General features: G+C 34.3%; 1 protein-coding gene across 30 annotated transcripts in view; it reads left to right on the top strand.

Moving 5' to 3' along the window:
• The window catches only part of LOC108907022 (microtubule-actin cross-linking factor 1), a 389,967-nt gene that overhangs the window by 347,792 nt on the left and 19,148 nt on the right, over positions 1–23,027 (top strand). For 21 of the 30 annotated variants that reach the window (XM_018710510.2, XM_018710500.2, XM_018710502.2 and 18 more), the window contains 11 exons: positions 3–6,551; positions 6,606–6,760; positions 9,858–9,869; positions 10,210–10,568; positions 10,636–12,643; positions 12,876–12,944; positions 17,619–17,654; positions 19,100–19,177; positions 19,987–20,267; positions 22,577–22,806; positions 22,863–22,980. In XM_018710510.2, the coding sequence (XP_018566026.1) occupies positions 3–6,551; positions 6,606–6,760; positions 9,858–9,869; positions 10,210–10,568; positions 10,636–12,643; positions 12,876–12,944; positions 17,619–17,654; positions 19,100–19,177; positions 19,987–20,267; positions 22,577–22,806; positions 22,863–22,980 (9,895 nt within the window). The remainder of the gene's footprint in view (positions 1–2; positions 6,552–6,605; positions 6,761–9,857; positions 9,870–10,209; positions 10,569–10,635; positions 12,644–12,875; positions 12,945–17,618; positions 17,655–19,099; positions 19,178–19,986; positions 20,268–22,576; positions 22,807–22,862; positions 22,981–23,027) is intronic. The other 9 variants (XM_018710513.2, XM_018710511.2, XM_018710522.2 and 6 more) reach the window with 7 other exon arrangements.

The raw sequence follows: 23,027 nt of genomic DNA, 5'->3' as shown, positions 1-23,027 counted from the left end.
AGGCCACGGGCGCTCTTCTAAGGTCATTGGAAGGTCAAATCTCACCATCCGAGATTAACCGTTTGGAAGAACCAGTACAAAAACTTGAAAATAAATACAACCAACTGGGTACTGCTATTGCTAATCGTTGCCAAGAACTTGACACCGCTCTTGTACAGTCCCAAGGAGTTCAAGATGCACTTGATGGCATAATTGATTGGCTAAATCAGGCAGAGAATCAGTTCAAGAATATGCAAAGACCTGCATCCCTTATTAAGGAACGCTTGGAAGAACAACTTCGAGAGCATCGCGTATTCCAGTCTGATATTGACACTCACATATCTTCCATTGACTCGATTTACTTGTCAGCTAATGAACTTATAGTGTCAACGAGTAATGCACGTGTAGCTAAAAAAATAGAAGGGAAATTGAACGATGTCAAAGTCCGTTTTGAGAAATTATTTGATCGTGCACAAAAAAGAGGAGTGTTCCTGGAAGAGATCAACCAAGATTTAAGAGTATTCAGCAACCAGGCCATTAAATTTGAGGATTGGTATAATAGTGTTATGGAAATAATTGAATCTAAGGACCTAACTAAGTTACCCATCGAAGAATACGCTAAACAGATGAAGAAAATAGCCAGCAATCGAGACGATAATCGTAATATGTATGAAGACACCATCAAGATTGGGAAAGACATGCTTAACAAGCGTGATGTAACAGATACAGCTAATGTTAGAGATAAAGTCAAATCAATGGAGAATCAATGGAAGGAATTGGATGGCTTATTAGAGGAAAAAGCTAAATTGTCTAAATTACGGGCTGAACAGCTTAATGCTTATGAAACTTTGAGAATACAAGTTACAGATTGGTTGGGTAGAATGGAAATTAAAGTAGCTCACCTTGACATTGTGGCAGTAGAAATTGAAACCTTGAAAAAGCAGAACGAAGAGCTGAAACCAATTTCAAAGGAATATAAAGATTATTCATCAACAATTGACAAAATAAATGACATAGGTTCCACTTACGACAGCTTAATACGTGGAGATAGGCCCGATTCTCCATCTAAACGCAAAGCATTCAATGCCAGCAAACGACCCTCTTTGACATCTGGTCGACTAACCCAAGATGGACGCTCACCATCTCCAACTAAGGGTATAAGTCCACTTTCACCGGGTGGATCAAGCGGATTTTCATCCCGTAGATCTAGTCAGGACGGGTTCCATTTAGAAGAACTTTCTCCAGTTCAACAACAACTGTCAGAAATTAACAATAGATACTCACTCCTCGGTGTCAAAATCACTGATCGACAATCTGAAATTGATTCAATTCGAGAAGAACTGAAGAAACACCTCGACAACTTAAGAAACCTCAGTGCCTTCTTAGATAAAGTTCAAAGACAGTTACCTAAAGATACCGTACCAAACACTAAAGAAGATGCAGACAAACTTAATAAACAAATAAAACAAGTGTTGGAAGAAATGTATGAAAAACAGTCACTCCTTGACTCCACAAAAAGTCAAGTAAAAGATCTGCTAAAACGCAAACCAGGAGCGCTTGGCGCTGATAATCTTAATGATGAACTTGAAGATGTAGTGTCACACTGGAAGAGTTTGAGTGATCATCTGAAGAACAGAATTAAATTCATGGAAGACATGAAAGAATTTCACGATACCCATGACTCATTGGCATCCTGGTTATCTGCTAAAGACCGCATGCTTACTGTTCTTGGTCCTATATCTAGTGACTCCCGTATGGTGCAATCTCAAGTTCAACAAGTCCAAGTATTACGTGAAGAATTCCGAACTCAACAGCCACAGTTGCAACATCTGATTGACGTTGGAGATGACGTTCTTAACTACTTAGATATACAATCACCAGATCATCAGAAAATTAACAACAAACTTGCAACTATTCAGCAGAGATGGGCAGATCTCCTAGGAAAATTGGAAGAAAGAGCAGATTCATTAGGTGCTGCCGCTGACACCAGTCGAGAATTTGATGCTCAGCTTACCAGGCTACGTGATGCACTTCAAGGCATATCTGACAACTTGGATGAGTTGCCACTCGAAAAAGACCCAGAGGAACAACTGCGTAAAGTAGAAAACCTAGAGAGACAATTAGAAGGTCAAAGACCGCTTTTGGCTGATCTTGAAGCCAATGGAGCTCATCTGTGTGATGTGTTGAGTGATCCAGCATCCAGAGCCGATATTCAGTCCAAATTAGCTTCAGTAGGAAGACAGTATAATGCCTTACAAAGAAAACTGGACCACAAGAAAGCAGAAATTGAAGGATCTCTTCGTGACGGTCGCCAATTTGAGGAATCTTGCTCAAAAACACTTGGGTGGCTATCTGACGAACTTGGTTCATTTTCTGAAAGACTACTCATTTCTGCAATGAGAGATGTTCTAGAACAACAACTTGCTCATAATGAACCAGTGTACCGAGATGTTCTTGCACGAGAACATGAAGTTATAATGCTTTTGAATAAGGGTCGAGACATTCTAGCCAGAAACAATCGCCCTGATAATAGATCCCTTCAGAGAGACCTTGATAAAATTCAACAACAATGGGATAAATTGCGAAAGGAAGCCGTAGATAGACATACTAGACTCCAAACTTGCAAGGAACATTGCCGTAAATATTATAAGGCACTGGAAACTTTCTTACCTTGGTTGAGGCAAGCTGAAGATAAGTTGGATACTCTTAAACCTTCATCTTTCCAACGGAAACATATTGAGAAACAATTGAAAGAATTACAAATCTTCAGAAACGAGGTGTGGAAGAAATCTGGTGATTACGAAAATACTCGATCATTGGGAGATACTTTCTTATCGGCCTGTGATATTGATAAAGATGATGTAAAGAATGAAGTAGCCGACTTAAAAGATAGATGGGAGAAGCTAAACAATGAATTGATCGTTCGTACACAAGCTTTAGAAGATCAGTCTAGAAAATTGGTAGACTTTAATGAGAATCTTAGAGATTTGCAGCATGGTTTGGAACGTTGTGAAGACAAATTAGCCTCACACGATGCTCTAGGGGGTGCTGCCAGGGATCCAAAATTATTGGACAGAATTAAAGCACTTCGTGAAGAGACAGTAAAATTAAAGAAACCTTTGAATGCTGTCCGTTTACAAGCTAACGATTTATGTAATGAAGCGTCAGAACATGGAATTGATGCCAATCATCTGAAAGATGAGGTCGACAGCATAGGGGATCGTATTGACGAGCTTACAAGTAAACTGGATGATCGCTGCTCAGACTTACAGTCAGCCGCCACTGCAGTGACACAATTCAATGACCAAGTTAAGGGTCTTTCTCATGATTTATCTGCTTTGGAGTCGGAATTGGACAATATGAAACCTCCTGGAAGAGATCTGAAAACAGTTCGTGGACAAATTGACGATGTCGGCCAATTACTTAATAAAATTAATAAGGCAACAGATGATGTAACGGATGCTATTAATGCTGGAGAACGACTTGTTGATAGTGGATTTGCACCTGACACTGCTCAAACCAGACAACAAGTCGACACCCTTAAGAAACAATTAGGAAAACTTGATGATCGTGCTCATAACAGGGAAAAAGACCTAGAAACGACTTTGAAAAAACTTGAAGACTTTTATATGGCCCACGCTAACATTCTTGAAGATCTGCAAGATGCCACAAGTGAAGTACGAAAATTGAAACCGGTTGGTTCTGAAGTTGAGAGCATTAGAGCCCAACAAAAAGATTTCAAGAAATTCAGGGTAAATACTATTGAACCATTAAGTAAAAATATCGATGATGTGAACAGATTTGGTCAAGGTCTCATACAATCTGCAGCTCCCGGAGTAAACACAAGTGCCCTTGAAAAAGATTTAGAAAAAATGAATAACCATTGGAATGATCTCAAAGAGAGGATCAACGATCGTGAAAGAAGATTAGATATTGGTTTATTACAATCAGGTAAATTCCAAGAAGCTCTTGATGGTTTAGCAAAATGGTTGACTGATACAGAAGATCTTGTTGCTAATCAAAAACCACCCTCGGCAGATTATAAAGTAGTAAAAGCTCAATTGCAGGAGCAGAAATTCTTGAAGAAAATGTTGTTAGATAGGCAAGGCTCTATGTCATCCCTATTTGGTATGGGCAATGAAATAGCTAAAGAAGCGGACCCAGCAGAAAGAAAAGCTATTGAAAAACAACTAAAAGATCTTATGGGTCGCTTTGATGCTCTCACTGAAGGTGCTCAACAACGTACCTTGGATTTGGAACAAGCCATGCGTGTAGCTAAAGAATTCCAAGATAAACTCATTCCACTTCAAGACTGGCTAGATCGTACTGAAAAGAAAGTGAAAGACATGGAAATCATACCTACTGATGAAGAAAAAATTCAGCAAAGAATAAGAGAGCATGATGCTCTTCACAATGATATTTTGGACAAGAAACCAGATTTTAGAGAATTAACTGAAATTGCATCCAATTTAATGTCACTCGTTGGTGAAGATGAGGCAGCAGGCTTAGCAGATAAATTGCAGGAAGTTACTGATAGATATGGACACCTCGTAGAAGCTAGCGAACATATTGGAGAACTTTTAACAGCTTCAAGGCAAGGCTTAAGACACCTTGTTCTTACTTACCAAGATTTGGCTGCATGGATGGACCAAATGGAACAAAGACTTGCAAGATACAAGGTATTAGCAGTTCATAACGATAAGTTATTGGAGCAAATGGATGACCTTACTAATCTCTCTGAGGATATTGCTGGTCGTCAGTCTGACATAGACGGAACAGTTGATGCTGGAGTAGAACTTATGCGACACATTTCTTCAGATGAAGCTCTACAATTAAAAGATAGGCTCGATTCACTTCAACGCAGATATAATGATCTTACTACTAGAGCTGCGGATCTACTCAAGCATGCCGAATCTATGCTACCTCTGGTTCAAAAGTTCCACAATAATCATATTCGTTTGGTAGATTGGATGCAAGGTGCCGAATCGATCTTGCAGTCTGCTGAGCCTCATGAAGGCGAAATTGCTCGATTGGAGGTAGACTTACAAGAACTGAGACCAGTGCTAGAGACCATTAATGTAGTGGGTCCACAGTTGTGCCAAGCAAGTCCTGGGGAAGGTGCTGCTACTATTGAGGGTCTTGTTACAAGAGATAATAGAAGGTTTGATGCAATTGCTGAGCAAATTCAAAGGAGAGCAGAGAGAATCCATTTGGGCAAACAAAGAGCTCTTGAAGTTACTGGGGACATCGACGAACTTTTGGAATGGTTCCGGGAAGTTGAAGGACAACTTAGAGATGCCGAAAGGCCCTCAGCTGAACCGGATCTTATCAGAGTACAGTTGAAAGAACATAAGGCACTTAATGATGACATTTCTAGCCAGAAGGGACGTGTACGTGATGTTTTATCTACTGCGAAAAAAGTTCTTCGTGAAAGTCCACCTAGTGAAGACACATCACTTATTAGAGAAAAAATGGAAGATTTGAGGGAAGGTATGGATACTGTATCTGCCCTTAGTTCGGACAGATTAGGAATTTTAGAGCAAGCTTTACCATTAGCAGAACACTTCCATGACACCCATAACGTTCTCATTAATTGGTTGGCAGATATGGAAGAACAGGTATCTATGCTTACTATGCCCGCTCTCAGGCCAGATCTTATAGCCCAACAACAGGATCGAAATGAAATGTTCCTTCAATCCATTAATGAACACAAACCTTTGGTAGATAAACTCAATAAGACAGGTGAAGCTCTTATTCGTCTCTGCAATGAAGATGATGGCAGCAAAGTTCAGGAACTATTAGACAGTGACAATGCTCGATATGCAGCTCTTAAATTGGAACTACGCGAAAGACAACAAGCTCTCGAACAAGCATTACAAGAAAGCTCCAAATTCTCTGACAAACTTGAAGGCATGTTGCGTGCCTTGTCAAACACTGCTGATCAAGTTAACAATCTGGAGCCCATCTCTGCCCATGTCCCCAAGATAAAAGACCAAATTGAAGATAATGATGCATTGATTGGAGACTTGGACAAAAGGAAAGAAGCGTATGCGGCCGTTAAACGAGCTGCTGATGATGTTATTAATAAAGCTGGAAATCGTGCAGATCCTGCTATAAAAGACATTAAGCATAAACTGGATAAACTGAAAAATCTTTGGGATGATGTACAGAAGGCTACACAAACTCGTGGCAAATCACTTGATGATACCCTTGAAATTGCTAAAAAGTTCTGGAAAGAACTGCATGCTGTTATGGCAACACTTAAAGAGTTAGAGGATTCACTGGTCTGTCAAGAACCACCAGCAGTTGAGCCTAAAGCAATTCAGGAACAACAGGTAGCATTACAAGAGATAAGACAAGAAATCGATCAAACGAAACCCGAAGTGGACCAAGTTAGGAGCTCTGGAGAAAAACTCATGAAGCTGTGTGGAGAGCCCGATAAACCTGAGGTAAAGAAACATATTGAAGACCTGGATAATGCTTGGGATAATATCACTGCTCTTTATGCTAAACGTGAAGAAAATCTAATAGATGCTATGGAAAAAGCTATGGAATTCCATGAAACATTACAGGTTAGAATTATTTCATTATTTCCAGTGATAGTCCTAATTGAATTTTGCTTTCAGAATCTGCTTGACTTCCTAGAAAAAGCTGAAAAGAAATTTGAAAAAATGGGACCACTTGGTGCAGATATTGAAGCGGTGAAGAAGCAAATCAACCAACTCAATATGTTTAAGGCCGAAGTTGATCCCCATATGGTGAAAGTAGAAGCTTTAAATAGGTTTGTAGAATATGTTCTCCTATGATTCTATAATTTCTTTTAAATTGGTCTTATTTTTATTATCGTTTAAACATTATTTTAAATACAGGTTGGTCCTTAAATTTAGTTGAATAATAAAGGGGCTCTGATTCTTATTTCATTTTAAGGAAAAAAAAGTTCCAATGACCTTTTGTTCTAAAGAGCTTAATTTTTGAGATACAAAAAAAAAGAGATGTTTAAGGTACATTAATGAATTAATGACATTTAGGTTAGCTACCTAATTAAGTAAAGATAAAAATGTACTGTTTGTTTTCAGTACTATTAAGTATAAGAATTTTCCGAAGTAGTTCGACGCAACGTTCATAAATTACCGAGATAATTGATTTTGAAGTTTTACCTTACAGCTAAATCCACTAAATGCGACACATTCTTCAACTGGGAGCGTGGCTTAATTGGTAGCGTTCGGGTCTGACAGTCACGAGATCGCTGGTTCGAGTCCATCGCGTGACTTTTTTTCCAAAACGTACTATATTTTTTTATTATTTTTCTCATCCCGAAAATTATGAACAAACGAAATATTAAATAACTACTTATGTATATATAGGAATATTCTGCAAATATTTCATTAAAATGCATAATTGGTTGATAAACAATATTTATTATGAATTAACAATAAGGTTTCATTAAAAAAAAAAACGAACGAGGTCAGGTAGGATGTTCTTTTATTTTATATTTATGTTAGTATTTTGACATTTTACGCAGTGTGGCACGAACCAGAATGGTAGTTATCATAGAAACATGAGAAGCAGAAATTTTTTAAGCATCTAGCTTTCTTTCTTTTTCTTTTTCTTATCTCGAAAATTATGAATAAATGAAATATTATAAGAACTGTATGTAGGAATATTCTTCAAGTGTTTGATAAAAATTTTGAGCTAGGTTGTGTGGGTCGTCCGCCGTGTTTAGTAAAACTGCTTACAGAACACACCTGCTCGGACATAAAAAGTTTTGGTATATTCCACAAAGGGTAGAGAAGCATCGAAACTTTGCGATGAAAGAACAATCCCTCAAAATGTTAACAAAATTTGCTTCGATGTCGATATTTTGAAAACAAAATGCAACATTTACACGACGTGCTAGAATGCTTAAAAAATTTCTGCTTCCCATGTTTTTATGATAACTATCAATCTGGCTTATGCCACACTGCGTAAAACGTCAAATACTAAAAATAAAATAAAAAAACATCTACCTGACCTCGTTTGTTTTTTTTTTAAGAAACTATTGTTAATTCATCATAAATATTGTTTATCAACCAATTGTGCATTTTTATTAAATATTTGAATAATATTCCTACATATACATAAGTAGTTATTATATTTCGTTCGTTCATAATTTTGGAGATGAGAAAAATAATAAAAAAATGTCAGGAAATGGGACTTTTTAATAAAACTCTTTATTTATTTTTCTGTTAATATTTATTTAATAATCACTTTTTGTGTGGCTCTGTCATATACAAAGGAAGGTCTATAACCAACTAACTATATGAATCACAGTTAGAAAAAGGAATTTTAACTTGTCAGCGTGTTAGGGCGTTCCCCGCTCAAGTGTGAAGCCGATAATATAAACAATTCTTATCGGTGTTTATACCTAGTAATTGAGGATATTTTGAATACGAAAATATATTAGTTTTTGTAATAATAAAAATATACGAGGTTTCTAACAAAAACCATATGATACGTTTAAAAAAAAAATGGCATGTGTCGCATCTAGTGGATTTAGCTGTCAGGTAAAACTTCAAAATCGATTATCTCGGTAATTTATGAACGTTGCATCGAACTACTTCGGGAAAATTCTTATTCAAGGTCAAACTACACGTACCATAAATATAAAAAATTACAAAAATCCGATTATCTTACCTTCTCCTTGCTAGTTTTATAATAAATAAAAAAATATTGTAAAATTGTTAATTTCACAAAGAAAATTGTAGAAATGATTTGTTGTAATTACAACTTTAAATACAATATAATCATTAAAGTGTTATAAAAATTTGTTATTTTTCAAAATTTGTACACTTTTTTGGATTTTTAGTGATTTACTTAAAATTTTTTGTGTAGTCTTAAAGTTATACAAATTCTGTGACTTTACCTGTGACCTTTGTTAAGTTAAATTGCAAGTATGTATATGTTTTGTTAATCTATCTCAAAATGTCTGAAAAAATCTTTCAAAAACATAAACACCTCAAAAACTAGGCCGTTTAAGACACATGTTCATAAGAACTTTTTAAAAGGATCTAAACAATTACCCTTTATTATCTTAATGTACTTAAAGACCAACCTGTGTATGTAATGATCAGAGAGCAGACAATTTGTGACTTTAACCTTGAACATTCATATCATTCATAAACCTAGATACATTACCCATGACGCAGTGGCGTGTCGGGTATGCATCAGAAATTTACGTGATAATTCACGAAAATTCCACGGTACATACATTTTTAGGCGTTATAAAATATTTAGAAAATCAGAAATTGTATACTACATATTTATTAAATAAAGTTCGGTTAAAAATAGTGTCGTTCTTTTAATTGGAAATTAGGAGTCAATGTAACGAATATCCTCAGGTGACGCGCATGATAGAATAGTCCAACTCACGCTCCATTCATAACAGGGCTGCAGTTTGAATTCTGACCAACAGGAATTCGATAAACGCAACCGATGTCGACGGATGGACTAGAGATGGGCGCGAGTGTCATTTCATTTCTTTAGAACTAAATTAACTTAATTATTTTCTCGTTATTTAATCTGTTCACATGATTTATGGATTTTAAATAAAGAGTACAAATCTTCGCAAGGATAATACGATATATTTGCTATACATAATAATTATATTTTGCATAGTTTATACACAATACATTTTTGAACGCGTACACATCTCTACCAAAATTTGACCTATTCTTCGGGTTAAAGACACACATTATCCGCTCTCTAGTAATGATGTATTGCTCAATACTCAATTGTTTTATTGTTTCAAAAATATATGCTTACTTTAGGAGTATATAAGGTGCAGTTACTTTACTAACTTTGTTTATTTTTCTATAATTTTCTGTTCCAATGGACTTCAGGAGTCTCATAAGGCAAGAATACTTTAAGATTTTCTGCATTGCTGTTGTGTTAACGCGATATATGTGGCATGCTTCTTGTACTTCTGTCTTTTCCTTTTACAATATTTTTTACTTTATTTTTTTTTTTATTTAGCATATTTCATTTCGAATACATTTATTTATTTTTTTTTTCGAAGAACGTGATTTTGTTTTCAAGAAAGCTTTTCTTTCTCTATTTATGTGTTTTTCCTGTTGGCTGTTAAATGCTTTGCTTTATTGTCTATGCTTTGGCATAGCTTAAAACAAACAATTTGAAGTTGTTTGATAATAATACATATGGTACCAGTAGTATTAATCTCTTCTTTCAATTTAGGCAAGCTCAAGAGTTAACCGAGAGAACTTCAGCCGATCAAGCTGCTGCTATTAAAGAACCATTGTCGGCTGTCAACAAGAGATGGGATGATCTGTTACGAGGTATTGTTGAAAGGCAGAGGCAGTTAGAAAATGCTCTGCTACGTTTAGGTCAGTTCCAACATGCCCTTAATGAACTGCTTGTATGGATAAGCAAAACCGATAAGACTCTAGATGAATTAAAACCAGTTGCCGGAGATCCACAAATTTTGGAAATTGAATTGGCCAAATTGAAGGTTTTAATTAATGACATTCAAGCTCATCAAACTAGTGTAGATACCCTAAACGATGCTGGAAGACAAATTATTGAGAGTGGTGAGGGTAAGTTATTAAAAATTCTATTTAGTTTACTGAATAAAATAAAAAATAATTATTATTGTATTTACAGCCGAAGAAGCTAGTGCTACGCAAGAAAAATTAAACACTTTGAACACCCAGTGGAGGTCTCTTATGCAGAAGGCTGCGGATAGACAGCGTGAGCTCGAAGATGCCCTACATGAAGCTCAGCAATTCACTGCCGAAATTCAAGATCTTCTAGCTTGGCTAAGTGATGTTGACGGTATAATAACGGCCAGTAAACCTGTCGGAGGTTTGCCAGAAACTGCTTCTGAACAACTTGAAAGATTTATGGAAATTTACAACGAAATAGAGGATAACAGACCGAAAGTTGAAACAGTTCTTGCCCAAGGTCATGAATATCTGAAGAAATCTACAACTCCCGCTTCAAACCTGCAACATAACTTACGTACCCTCAAACAAAGATGGGACAGTGTTACTTCAAGGGCTAACGATAAGAAAATTAAGTTGGAAATAGCTCTTAAGGAGGCCACAGAATTCCATGAATCTCTGCAATCTTTCGTAGATTGGCTCACCAATGCCGAGAAAGTACTTTCCAATCTCAAGCCCGTGTCTCGAGTTCTAGATACCATACAGGGCCAAATTGAAGAACATAAAGTTTTCCAAAAGGACGTCAGTGCACATAGAGAAGTTATGCTTGCATTAGATAAAAAAGGAACACATTTGAAATACTTCAGCCAGAAGCAAGATGTTATTTTGATCAAAAACTTACTGATCAGTGTACAACATAGGTGGGAAAGAGTAGCATCTAAGTCAGCAGAACGCACTAGAGCTTTAGATCTGGGCTATAAGGAGGCTAAAGAATTCCACGATTCCTGGTCCGGCCTCATGAATTGGCTAGATGAAACCGAACAATCTTTAGATGAATTTTTGTCAGAGACTGTCGGTAATGACCCTGAAAAAATTAAGAACCGATTGGCAAAACATCAAGAATTCCAAAAAGCCTTATCTTCAAAACAAGGCACTTATGACGGAGTCATGAAATCAGGCAAACAATTAAAAGACAAGGCTCCAAAAACAGATGAGCCTACCTTGAAAAATATGCTCTCGGAACTGAAAAGCAAATGGAACTCCGTTTGCCATAAAAGTATTGAAAGGCAAAGAAAGTTGGAGGAAGCTTTATTATATTCTGGCCAATTCAAAGATGCCATTGCTGCATTGGTTAAATGGTTGCAAAAAGCTGAAAAGGAACTATCTGCGGATAGTCCTGTACATGGAGATCTCGATACAGTAAATCATTTGGTAGACTTGCACAGGCAATTTGAAAAGGACTTGGAAAAACGGAATGATCAAATGGAATCCGTTATGAAAAACGGTCAAGAGCTGGAAAGAACAGCAAGTAAAGCTGATGCTATACAGATCAGGGGACAGCTTAGTGAATTAACGGAGTTGTGGGAAATTGTAACCAATCTGGCGCATGTTAAAACCGAAAGATTACGTGACGCTTTGAGAGAAGCTGAAAGACTGCACAAATCTGTGAATATGATACTTGATTGGTTGTCTGAAGCAGAAATGAAGTTAAGATTTGTAGGAAATGCTCCTGAAGATGAAGCTACTGCTTATGAACAGTTGAGAACACTTGATGAATTCCGTGCCCAATTGGGAGAGAAAGAGATAGAAAAGAACCAAACATTAGATCTAGCACATAATATTTTGGCTAAAGCGCACCCAGATTCCATTAATGTGATCAAGAACTGGATTAAAGTTATCCAGTCCAGATGGGAAGAAGTATCCCAATGGGCATTGCAACGACATCAAAAACTATCTCAGCACATGCAGTCTCTTCGAGATATGGATGAATCTCTCGAGGAACTTATTCAGTGGTTGCTCGGCTTAGAAAACACCTTAATAGCTCTGAAGAGAGAGGAACTACCTATGGACATTCCTGCAACAGAGCAGCTGATTGCTGACCATAAAGAATTTATGGAAAACACCCAGAAGAGACAGACAGAAGTAGATAGAGTATGTAAAGCAAAACAAATTAAGCCATCTCAAGGAACTAAAGATCCTAAAAAGTTTGCCAAAGGAAAAGGACCAATGTAAGTTTTTTTTATAAATATGACTTAATTTGTGTTTGATCTTGAAACTAATTTTATTGATTTTGTTTGGAATTTCAACGTCTTTCTTTTTTACTTTTACTCTATTTACACTACAATTCATCATTTGTGCTCACAGTACACACTACCCGTATTGTTTATTTCATTTGCTTGCTTATTTGTTGTGTTGCATGTAACTTATTTGTGTTTTTGTTTGCTTCTTTCTTATCACCAGCCGTGGATCACAGCACGATATTCGTGAATCGTCACCAGACATCTATGGTTCTCTTGGTCGCAAGCAAAGGTATGTCTGTACCACTCACTGTCATGTTCCTAACTCTGTTTATAGTTTGTGTTTCTTAAAGGGTGACCCAAAAAATCACCCATTTTTCGCCCGTTTCGTCGACCTCAAGAATTCAATTCAAACATGGTCTAAATGATAGCTTATAGTGATGGTTTAATGTAAGCGAAGTTTCAAGTTGAGCATACATTCAATTTTTAGGATATGGCAAGTTAAACTCGTTATTTGATTCATCCACGCCAAGGCGAATCCGACATTCTTGGTGACCTCTTGCGTTATCTTAAAATTCTCAACAAGCAGTAACATTTATAACGTAAAATTTTCCATTCTTTTCAAATCTTTCATTATATTTTACCAAAAATATAGTACAAGAAAGTTATAAAAGATTTTTGTAAAAAATAATTTGCGTTTTTTGCTAAATAATTGCATACTATTTTACATGATCTGAGTGATGAAAATGTAAACTCATTGCTTGCTAAAAGCGTAGTCCCTAACATGAGGTTTTCTTAAAGAATATCTAATCTTATCCTAACTGTTGTAAGGATACATAATTGCAGTGGCGGCGCGTGAACATTGATTGAATGTGTTCTGCTTAGGGTTGTCACATTTGTTTAATTCAATTATGGGATAATAAGTGCCCGGAAATCCTATAAATGGCGCCGCAGGCGAAAATTTTTTAAATTTTCAAGGTCACGCGTTTTCCTGGTACTTCTGAATTTCAAGGAACAATCCATTTATACAAAAATACAGACTTTCATAAAAACGATTTTTGAAATTGATACTTTTTTGAAATATCTATTCACGAATTACCTACTGACGGTATAAGTAAATAAATTGGAATAAACTAAATATATTTTATTAAATTATTGAATATTGTTTATAAACAAAAAAATCGTTGTAAAGTTTACCAACGATTCAACGAACTTTAATTTTCCTCGCCGTGTTATGATTTTTTCTTTATCTTTTTTTATATATATTATATATTTAGTTATACGTGCAAATCCGAAATCCGGGACCACACGAAATTCCCGGTACAATCACAGAAAATCCCCGCCATGCCCATGTGACGCATGCCCATGTGACGCATGCCCATGTGACATATCCGTAGACGCCCAAACGAAAATATTCACACGTGTCCGCCAAATACAACGAACGAAATATTACTGCATTTCTGCAGCTGTGGCTATACGAGTAACTAAATAGCTGTCGGCGCTGTCGCTATTACAGACACATAACTCCCATTTACGCGTGTACTGGGTCACGTGCCTGATTAGCCAATAAAAACAAAGGACGCATCTAATTGCTCGCTGTGAGCACATTTTGTATATGAGGTTGCATATATTAAGATTATTAAGGGGCGTAGCTCTCGTCGTAATAAATAATAATATAAGCTCCCAGATTTATTTTAGCGCGAGTACATTTGGATTCTTTAAATATTTTGTTGATGTTTAATATGATTAAATACATAAAATTTTATGTGTTCTGCAGCTCCGCAGCTCTTATGGTAAAACCGCCACTGCATAATTGTATGCATGCAATACAATCACTTTTAAAAAATTGCTATAATACACTTTAATTATTTAATTATTTTTTTCTTTCATCATTATTAATCTTACATCCAAATTATCCTAGTTCAAAGTCCTTCGTATACAAGGTTTAGAGTATTTATCGAGATTTTGTAACTCTCCAATATAAAAATACCGATTAATTGAATATTTTCAGCAAAAATCCTGATTTTTTTGTAAAGTCGGCAGTACCTCATTAAAACGAAGTCTCCTGGTAGATTCATAAAGAAGGAAAGATTTTACATAGAAAATGGTAGACTTTGCATATTTGAGAATCTTGAACACAATGAACGAGTGTGCCGTGATTGTTGGATTCATCTTGGCGTGAACAAGCGAACTAACAGGTTCGAGTTGTCATATCTCCAAAATAAAAACTATGCTCGACTTAAAATTTTGCCTACTCTAAAGTATCATCACATGCTATTATTTGGACAACTTTTGAATCGAATTTGTCAACGAAACAGGCTGTTTAGTATATAAATGTGTTAGTTTAATAGGAATGTAAATGTTTAAAATTTGCTGTCATTAAAGCTTCAACCACCCTTTTTACAATCGTATTTTAAAATCGCGGCTTCAAATCTAGAAAAAAATTCATTTTATTTTAGTGTAACTGTTCAATTAATTTATGTTTAATTCATGTATGTAGAAATTACGTTAGTTAATAAAAGATGAACTGTTAAAAATGGTAACAGCAGTACTAAATATCATTACACTGATAATGAAATCTTTTAATATCCGCAAGTTGCAAAATTACACAGTTAAGCTGTCGGATCTTTACGTTTACTTCATCAAGCATAATCGTTTGAATTAAGATTTCAAACGAGTTCAAATCAGTGGTTGTGTTGATGAATTACTGTTCATTTAGGAAATAGTGAGGATTCATATTTGTATAATGAAAACATGTTTTGTGATTATTTGCATCATAACAACAATTTAAAATTCACCAAAACCAAACGAACTTAACTTCGATTTATTGAAACAACCATAGAACTCACAGTAAATCCATCTGTGACAACAAAGAACCTATACTCGGCGGCTGAAATTATAAAGAGTGACTAATACATAATATAAAAACACTATTACCATAATGCGTATAAAATATAAAATGATTTCTATACGGTTCAATATTATTTATCTTTGTGCCGCTCGCCATGCACATCGGTAGAATCTATAATCGTGTATAGACTGAGTTACACTGAACGTCGATCTATATTTTATCTCTGTCTTTTGCACTTGGTAGGGAATAAGGAAATGCTTTTTTAGTGGGTGTAAACGGACTTGATTTGCCCGACCTGAGAAACGTCATAGCATAAGCGTAGACGAGGGGTCTAATTCCATGGCTATAATAAATTTATAAATTAAAAAAACACAACTGGGACGTTTTAAAATGCTGTAATAATTAAAATTGATCAAAGTGCCGGTTATAGCAAACCGTAAAAAATATTAGATGTTATGTTTTATTATGTTTTTTCAATATTTTCTATATCTTGTTGCCTTTTACGCAGACACGCCAATGGATTTTCGAACCCGGCACGTTTCATCCCCCTTACTAGTCCAAGAGCTAGCGATGAATCACTATCTATAATTTTGGCCGTCGAGTACAGTAACAATCCTAGTCGAATATATGTCTATATTTTAAGCACATAACAAACGACAATATAGGTTTTTTCACAACTAAATATTGGTGAATATCTGACTTGTAGTTACTATTTTTGCTCTTTTGATCTTAGTTGTTATATGGTGGTTTAAATCTCTTCATTCAATCATACTACTACAACATACAACTTCACTCGCGAAAATAAGCTTTTATATCTGTCTCTTTCTCATTCATCAGGAACAATTAATAACTTCTGTCAAAACTAGTATCAGTCGCACAATAAATGAAGGCGAACATTTTTCTTTTATGTTATTGATTTAAGTTGATCATTTAAATGTAAAGACCCAATGGCTCAACTGTACATTACTTAAAAAAGGACAAACTACTATCAAATCTGCAGTACACACTAGATGATTGGATACTTCTTTGCAAAATTGTGACATATGACAGAATGATCTAGGTTACTTCTAGATTTGTGGTCATGATAAAAGTGAAGTTGAATTTTGTTTAATTCCTTTGGTTCTTTGTCATGCACCTGTTACTTTTTTTTTATTAAATTGAGTTGAATTAAAAAAACAATTAAATGCATTACAAGGTATTTGCAAACTTGGAAATTATTTTTTAAGGATGACTACCTACTTTGTCCTATTTTAACAGATATGATACAAACAAAATTAATAAGCAGTGACCATGCTGAACAAAAGAACAGAAACATATTGCAAACTGCTGAAGTCGAGAGGGAATAACATATGACACTACAGTACTTGTTCGATACCTACTTTAGACTGATACAGAAACAGAAGAGACATTAGAGTGACAGTTATATAACAATCAATTAATTTTAACCCATGTGGTAGATGTATTGTTGTAACAATAAACAGTCATCAAAATATTTAGACGATTAATTGGTATTTTTTTTATCTTTACTGTTTACACATCCTACACAAACCACTTCTTTCGCTAGTGTATAAATCTTTGCCTACTGTATTGATATTGCTGCTGATGCACTAACAAACTCTTTTCTCCCCCAACCTAATATGGGTGAAAGAAAAATACCTAATAATTGGTTGTATTAGTAAAATAATGAGACGGAAGACAGAACTTCAGAGATTGGGCAAATAGTAACAAAAGCTGTCACTCGGATAAATTTAAATATTTCAGCGCATACTAGAACGATGTGTATTATTTAAAAATATTTGTTTCTACAAAGGCAAATGTTTAGCAATATGTTTCTTTTATCAGAATTTTGTCCATTGAAGTAATCCTCCAACTTTGTAAACACCCTTACACATCAACAAATCTAAAATAATTGAGAATCAAAAATTAATCTGCCTTAATTAATAAAAACGTAGTTGATAAGATTTTCTATAATTTTTGTTGTTTTGATTACATTTTTATTTATTTCTTGGTTTATGTGTTTTTTATTATATTTGTGCATGTAAGAAATTTGAATTCTGTTTTATATATTTTTGCTTGCTTTGCATTTTGTTTGATGTTTATATTCCTCTTTTTTAGCTTCAAAGGATCTAGGAATGATTTGCTGAGAGGAAGGTTAGCATTTTTCATTAATTAATTCATTACCTCTTTACTAACACATTAACACACTGTTATTATTTAATTAATTCGTCAGCGTTACTAGATATTGTGTTAATATTATATTTTGATTTTATTATGACTTTTCTACAAGAATGTATAAATCTTAAATAAAATTCAAATTTAACTCGGTTAACTAAAACAATGCTTATGTACACTAAAAATAAATATTTCTTAAATTTTCCAACAGAATAAGTTTTTGTATATTAAGAATTTTGTTAGATGGTATATGGGAAACATACATAGCTAAACCGTTCATACAGATCATGTACTCTCTGAAAACAAGCCAAAAGAATTCAATACTATACTTACACTAGAACCGTTTTAAGATTGCCATTACGTCACAAGCGTGTTCTTATATCAAAGACAGTCATTGCGGGCGTGAATTAATAATTGTTTGTTAAAAGTGCCAAAAAGAGATACAATGATGCTATACATATCTCCATAGTTTCAATCTATCACAAACAATCGTTCCAATATTTTATGTGTATTAGAGTGAAAGAAAACGGTGGACGTTTGTTGGATATTAATTTTAGACTGTAGTTTGACTACCGTAGTTAAAATAATATAGAGATGGCATTCAGATTAAAAATTAGACAATTGTTTTGATCGCGTTTAAGTACTGATTGTTGTTTATATTTTCTGAGGGTTGAAATATCTATTTCTTGGCATATTTTCGTAATACAAGTATTACAATTCAGGAAGACATCCAGATTTGGTAATTGCCAAGATGAGATTTCAGTTATATGAAAACAGTGACTAATTTGACCAGAATTTTTCGTCTTAGTTCATACGAATATTGCTTGTGATGCAATGGAAAAGGTACAGCGATTTTAGTGTAGTTTAGATACATGGCTCACGTTGCTGACCAAAGTTTGTTTAACCTTACCCATTCAACCGATAGTATTTGGTAGTAGTGAGTTTTTCCACTTTTCAAAAACTCTGCTTCGTTTTCTTTGAGCTCGTAAACAGTACACTTCACATATAACCTCATGTCTCCTATTTACCATTTATTAAATTTTTAGCAAAACTTTTCGCATTCTTGCAAGACATTCGATATTTAGAAATACATTCTTGTTTGAAAATAATAACTAAACTTAAACTAAGAATAAATATTGTTTAATGTTTTACTAAACTCTGTTAGTTATAATCGGTAAGTCGTAAATTTGCTGTAGTAACAAACAACATTGGGTACCGAAATAAATTTATTACGGATAATAAAAGAATTTTTGGTACCTAAACAAAACAAATCAAGCAAATGTTGCATGTTTTAATTTTGTTTTTTATTTTGTTAATGCTAATCATTAGACATTATTTGTTTGATTTTTGGTATAGCTATATAGATTTTAGATTTAGTGTGTAGCACATTGTGTTGAGTGTTGCATGTTGCTTTTTTTCAACAGCAGGGTCAGCCCAGGACGAGAACTCAGTCCAGATCCACAGTTGCCCCATATCGGGCCAAGATTCCCACCTGCTGGAAGGTATACATTTTCATAAATTTTTGGGACTAACAGCACTGTTACACATTATATACATATATTTTGGTTGTACAGAAAATTTGAAATTAAATCGTTAATTATTTTCAAGTACTAAAGTGATTTAGTGCACACTATTCACAATTGTTAGACGTAGATGTCCCTTGAGAAAGTGTACAAACTTTAAGTGGACATTGCTGAGGTCAAAATATGCAGAAAAGTTCAACATTGATCCAGAAATGCACCATTTCTGATATATTGCCATGTTAATTCCAAATTCCATCGTTTTTATATAATAATAGAAAATAAATTAAAACTCTAAATGTATACACATAGAAGGATTGGTTCTGTGGAAAATGAATATATATATTTTTTATTCATTTCAAGGCAGATAATGATAATTGGTATTTTTTTATAGCTACTGTTAGGTGTTCTTGAAATGTTTAAAACATTTTTTCCCATAAAATTTGAACTTGTGTGCTTATTTTGGTTTAAGAAATGTTCCCGTAGTTTGTACACTTTATTGTCGGACTCTCTGTGTTTACTTATAAATTATTAATTTTTTATATATGAAATTTTAAACTTTACCTTTTACTCGAATTAAAAAAATGTTTAGAAACACCCACTAAGCACTGTCAAAATTAACATTGGATTTATTGACTGCCGTTAGGTACAGAATAAATTAATTGATACAGTTTTCAATTAGAAATTGTTATATTTTAAAAATACAACACGCTTGAAATATTTGCATGTTCCCAAACGCTTGTAACTAAGTCTGTCAAAAAGGAATTTATTAATTTTCACTTCTAATTTAGCGAACCGGAATTCCGTGCACCAAGAGTCAAGTTCTTGTACGACAAGTGGCGTCATGTTTGGATGATGTCATGGGAAAGACAGAGAGAACTCTATGATCATCTAGCTTACTTAAAAGAAAAAGAAAAGGCTGACAACTTCTCTTGGGACGATTGGAGGAAGAGATTCTTGAAATTCATGAATTACAAGAAATCCAGACTGACAGATCTCTTCAGGAAGATGGATAAGGACAACAACGAACTTATTCCCAGGGATGATTTCATTGAAGGCATTATTAAGACTAGTAAGTAATATTTTCTGTTACTTTTTATTTTATCAAAATCTATATACCACTAAAAAGAACTCCCCGAATTCATAAGCGTAAGCATTTAGAAAATTTTATATTTGCCAAGCATTCAAAAATTTCAAAAAAAAACTAGGTTTGGCCTTTTCAGTTTTATCGAGTAATCAAATAAAATAAATACACAGCACTTGCTTGTATACACAGGGTTTAACTTAAAAAAAAAAATCAGAAAACGAACTTAAAATAAGCATTTCTAGTCCAGTTCTACAACAGTAAAAATAGGGTATTACCTCCGAATTCTTGACACACGCACCAATTTTCATGAAAATTGGTGAGTAAGCTCATTTCACCTTCCTTTACAAAAGTTACATATCCATAATGTGTGCTTATTGTTTTTAGGGGGTGAAAACTACCTCTTCTTGCAAAAAACGTAAAAACCATAGTGTTATGTCAGTAGAATAAGCATTCTTTTATGTTTTGAATAATAATTTTTGATTTGTAGCAACATTTCAATCCTTAAAATCCACCCTTTATGAGGAAAAAAAAACAAAAATTAGTTTTCGCGGCTCTGAAATGTTTTGACGAAGCAATAATGAAGAATTGAATATTTTTTACTGTTTATGAAACAATAAATGATTTATTGCACTGTTTATAATATTACTGATGATTCATTGCAACGTTTCAACCCTTATAAACAACCCTTAATGAGGAATTGAAGAATTTTTACCTACTTCAAAACACTCGACGATACATTACTAAATTCAACAAGATTACTTAAAACTCAAAACTTAAATTATGTAATCAGTGTAAGGGAAAATAAAAATTATTTGTGTATTATACAATTATACTCTATTATCAAAAATTTACATATAATTACGGAATTATCATCACTGTCGACTTCCTCTGTTTGGTCCGTGATTTGAGGACAATTTTGGCAATTGTTCCCAAAACATGTTCCGCATGTTGCATTACAATGTATTACGCCTCGGAAACTATCGAAAATTAAGCCATTTACACGATCCGACAATTTTCACTGAATAATACAATTCGTTTTTTCATGATAACTTTTTTAATTTTTAATATTTTTCGTTGCTTCAAAAAGCAATTTGCAGGGAATTGCAAGAGCTACAAATCAACCTGTATAGTTGAAGGGTCTTGAATTCGTCGTTTTCGAGATTTTTAGGTTTTAAGGACTCAAAGGACGCAAATGCAAACTAAAAAACGTAATATCTCAGTTAATTTTTGCTCTACAGAAAAATTGAAAGTAAACAAAAATATTATAAAAAAAAAGACCTTTAATTTTGAACTCTTGCATTTTTCACGTATCTTGTTTAGTTTTTGAGTTATTTTGAAAAAAAAAGATTTTTTTTTTAAATAAATTTTTTCATTATTTCAAACTTTTAAAATTTAGGCATTCTAAACCGGTCAAACTTGCAGAGCTTATTATTAGTACCCAAATAAAGTCAACTGTACATGGATTACGCTTAGTTTCTATTTTTATGGTTTAGCCATAGATTTTATTGTTGATTTTTTTTCTGAAAAAATGAGATGACCATTTTATTTTCATCATAACTCCACGAGTTTTTTTCAAAAAGCATTTTAAAGGTCTTTAAAACTTTAAAAAAGGTTATATTCGATTTCTTCGAAAAATTAGTTCTTTTGCCACCTTTAGAGAATGATAACTCGGTTATTATTACATCTACAGTAATCAACAGAAAATGAATTGATTCATTATGGCAAAAGCTTTATTTTTGCTCTATATGGGTTTTTCGATAAAAAGCAAGGTTTTCAAGTTATTTATCAAAAATGGTGGAAAAACATGCACTTTTTAGATGAAAAATCAACATTTCCAATCGCAAATAACTCGAAAAATATTAATGTTTGGAAAAAACGTTATAGAACATTTTTTGCTTAGAATTCATCCCTCTATTGATTTTAGCGATTAAAATGGGTGCCTTCATTGCCACCCCCGAGAAGGGGTGGCATTCACCCCCAGGGTGAAAGCACACATCGGCACTATGTAACTTTTGTTTCTTGAGCAATTTTCTACTTACTGTTAAAATTTAAAGTCAATCGGTGCACGTGTCAAGAATTCGGACCTAAAAACCGTCATATACTGAGCTATTCTAAAGATAAGATCAAACGTAGCGTCCATATGATGCTATTCAAAGTTACACCCTGTATATTCTGAAACTTCCCATCTTAAAAATAAAAAAATCCCATTTAATACTGTCATGACAGGACATTTAAAGTAATACCAGAAATATATATTTACACTTCCTGTAATATTAAATTTTTAATTTTTCCAGAATTCGATACCTCTCGTTTGGAAATGAAACATGTCGCTGACATGTTTGATGAGAACAACAGAGGACTAATAGACTGGAAGAAGTTCATCGCAGCTCTCCGGCCGGACTGGGAAGAGAAAGCACCCGACACAGAAGCCCAAAAGATTCATGATGAAGTCAAACGTTTGGTGATGCTCTGTACATGTAGGCAGAAATTCAGGGTATTCCAAGTAGGAGAAGGAAAATATAGGGTAAGTTAGTTAATGAAATACTCTAGCAGCAGATGTAATAAAAAGGTTTCTTATAGTTTGGTGAAAGCCAGAAGCTGCGTCTTGTTCGTATCCTCCGCAGTACCGTAATGGTACGCGTTGGAGGTGGTTGGGTAGCTTTAGATGAGTTCCTTGTGAAAAATGATCCATGCAGAGGTACGTATTTTACAGTTAGTTTTGTCGTTCACACCGGAATCGTGCTA

Source organism: Anoplophora glabripennis, unplaced genomic scaffold (genome assembly GCF_000390285.2).
Source record: "Anoplophora glabripennis isolate ALB-LARVAE unplaced genomic scaffold, Agla_2.0 scaffold166, whole genome shotgun sequence".
NCBI classification, from domain to species: Eukaryota; Metazoa; Arthropoda; class Insecta; order Coleoptera; family Cerambycidae; genus Anoplophora; species Anoplophora glabripennis.
This window is presented reverse-complemented; position numbering and strand designations above follow the sequence as displayed.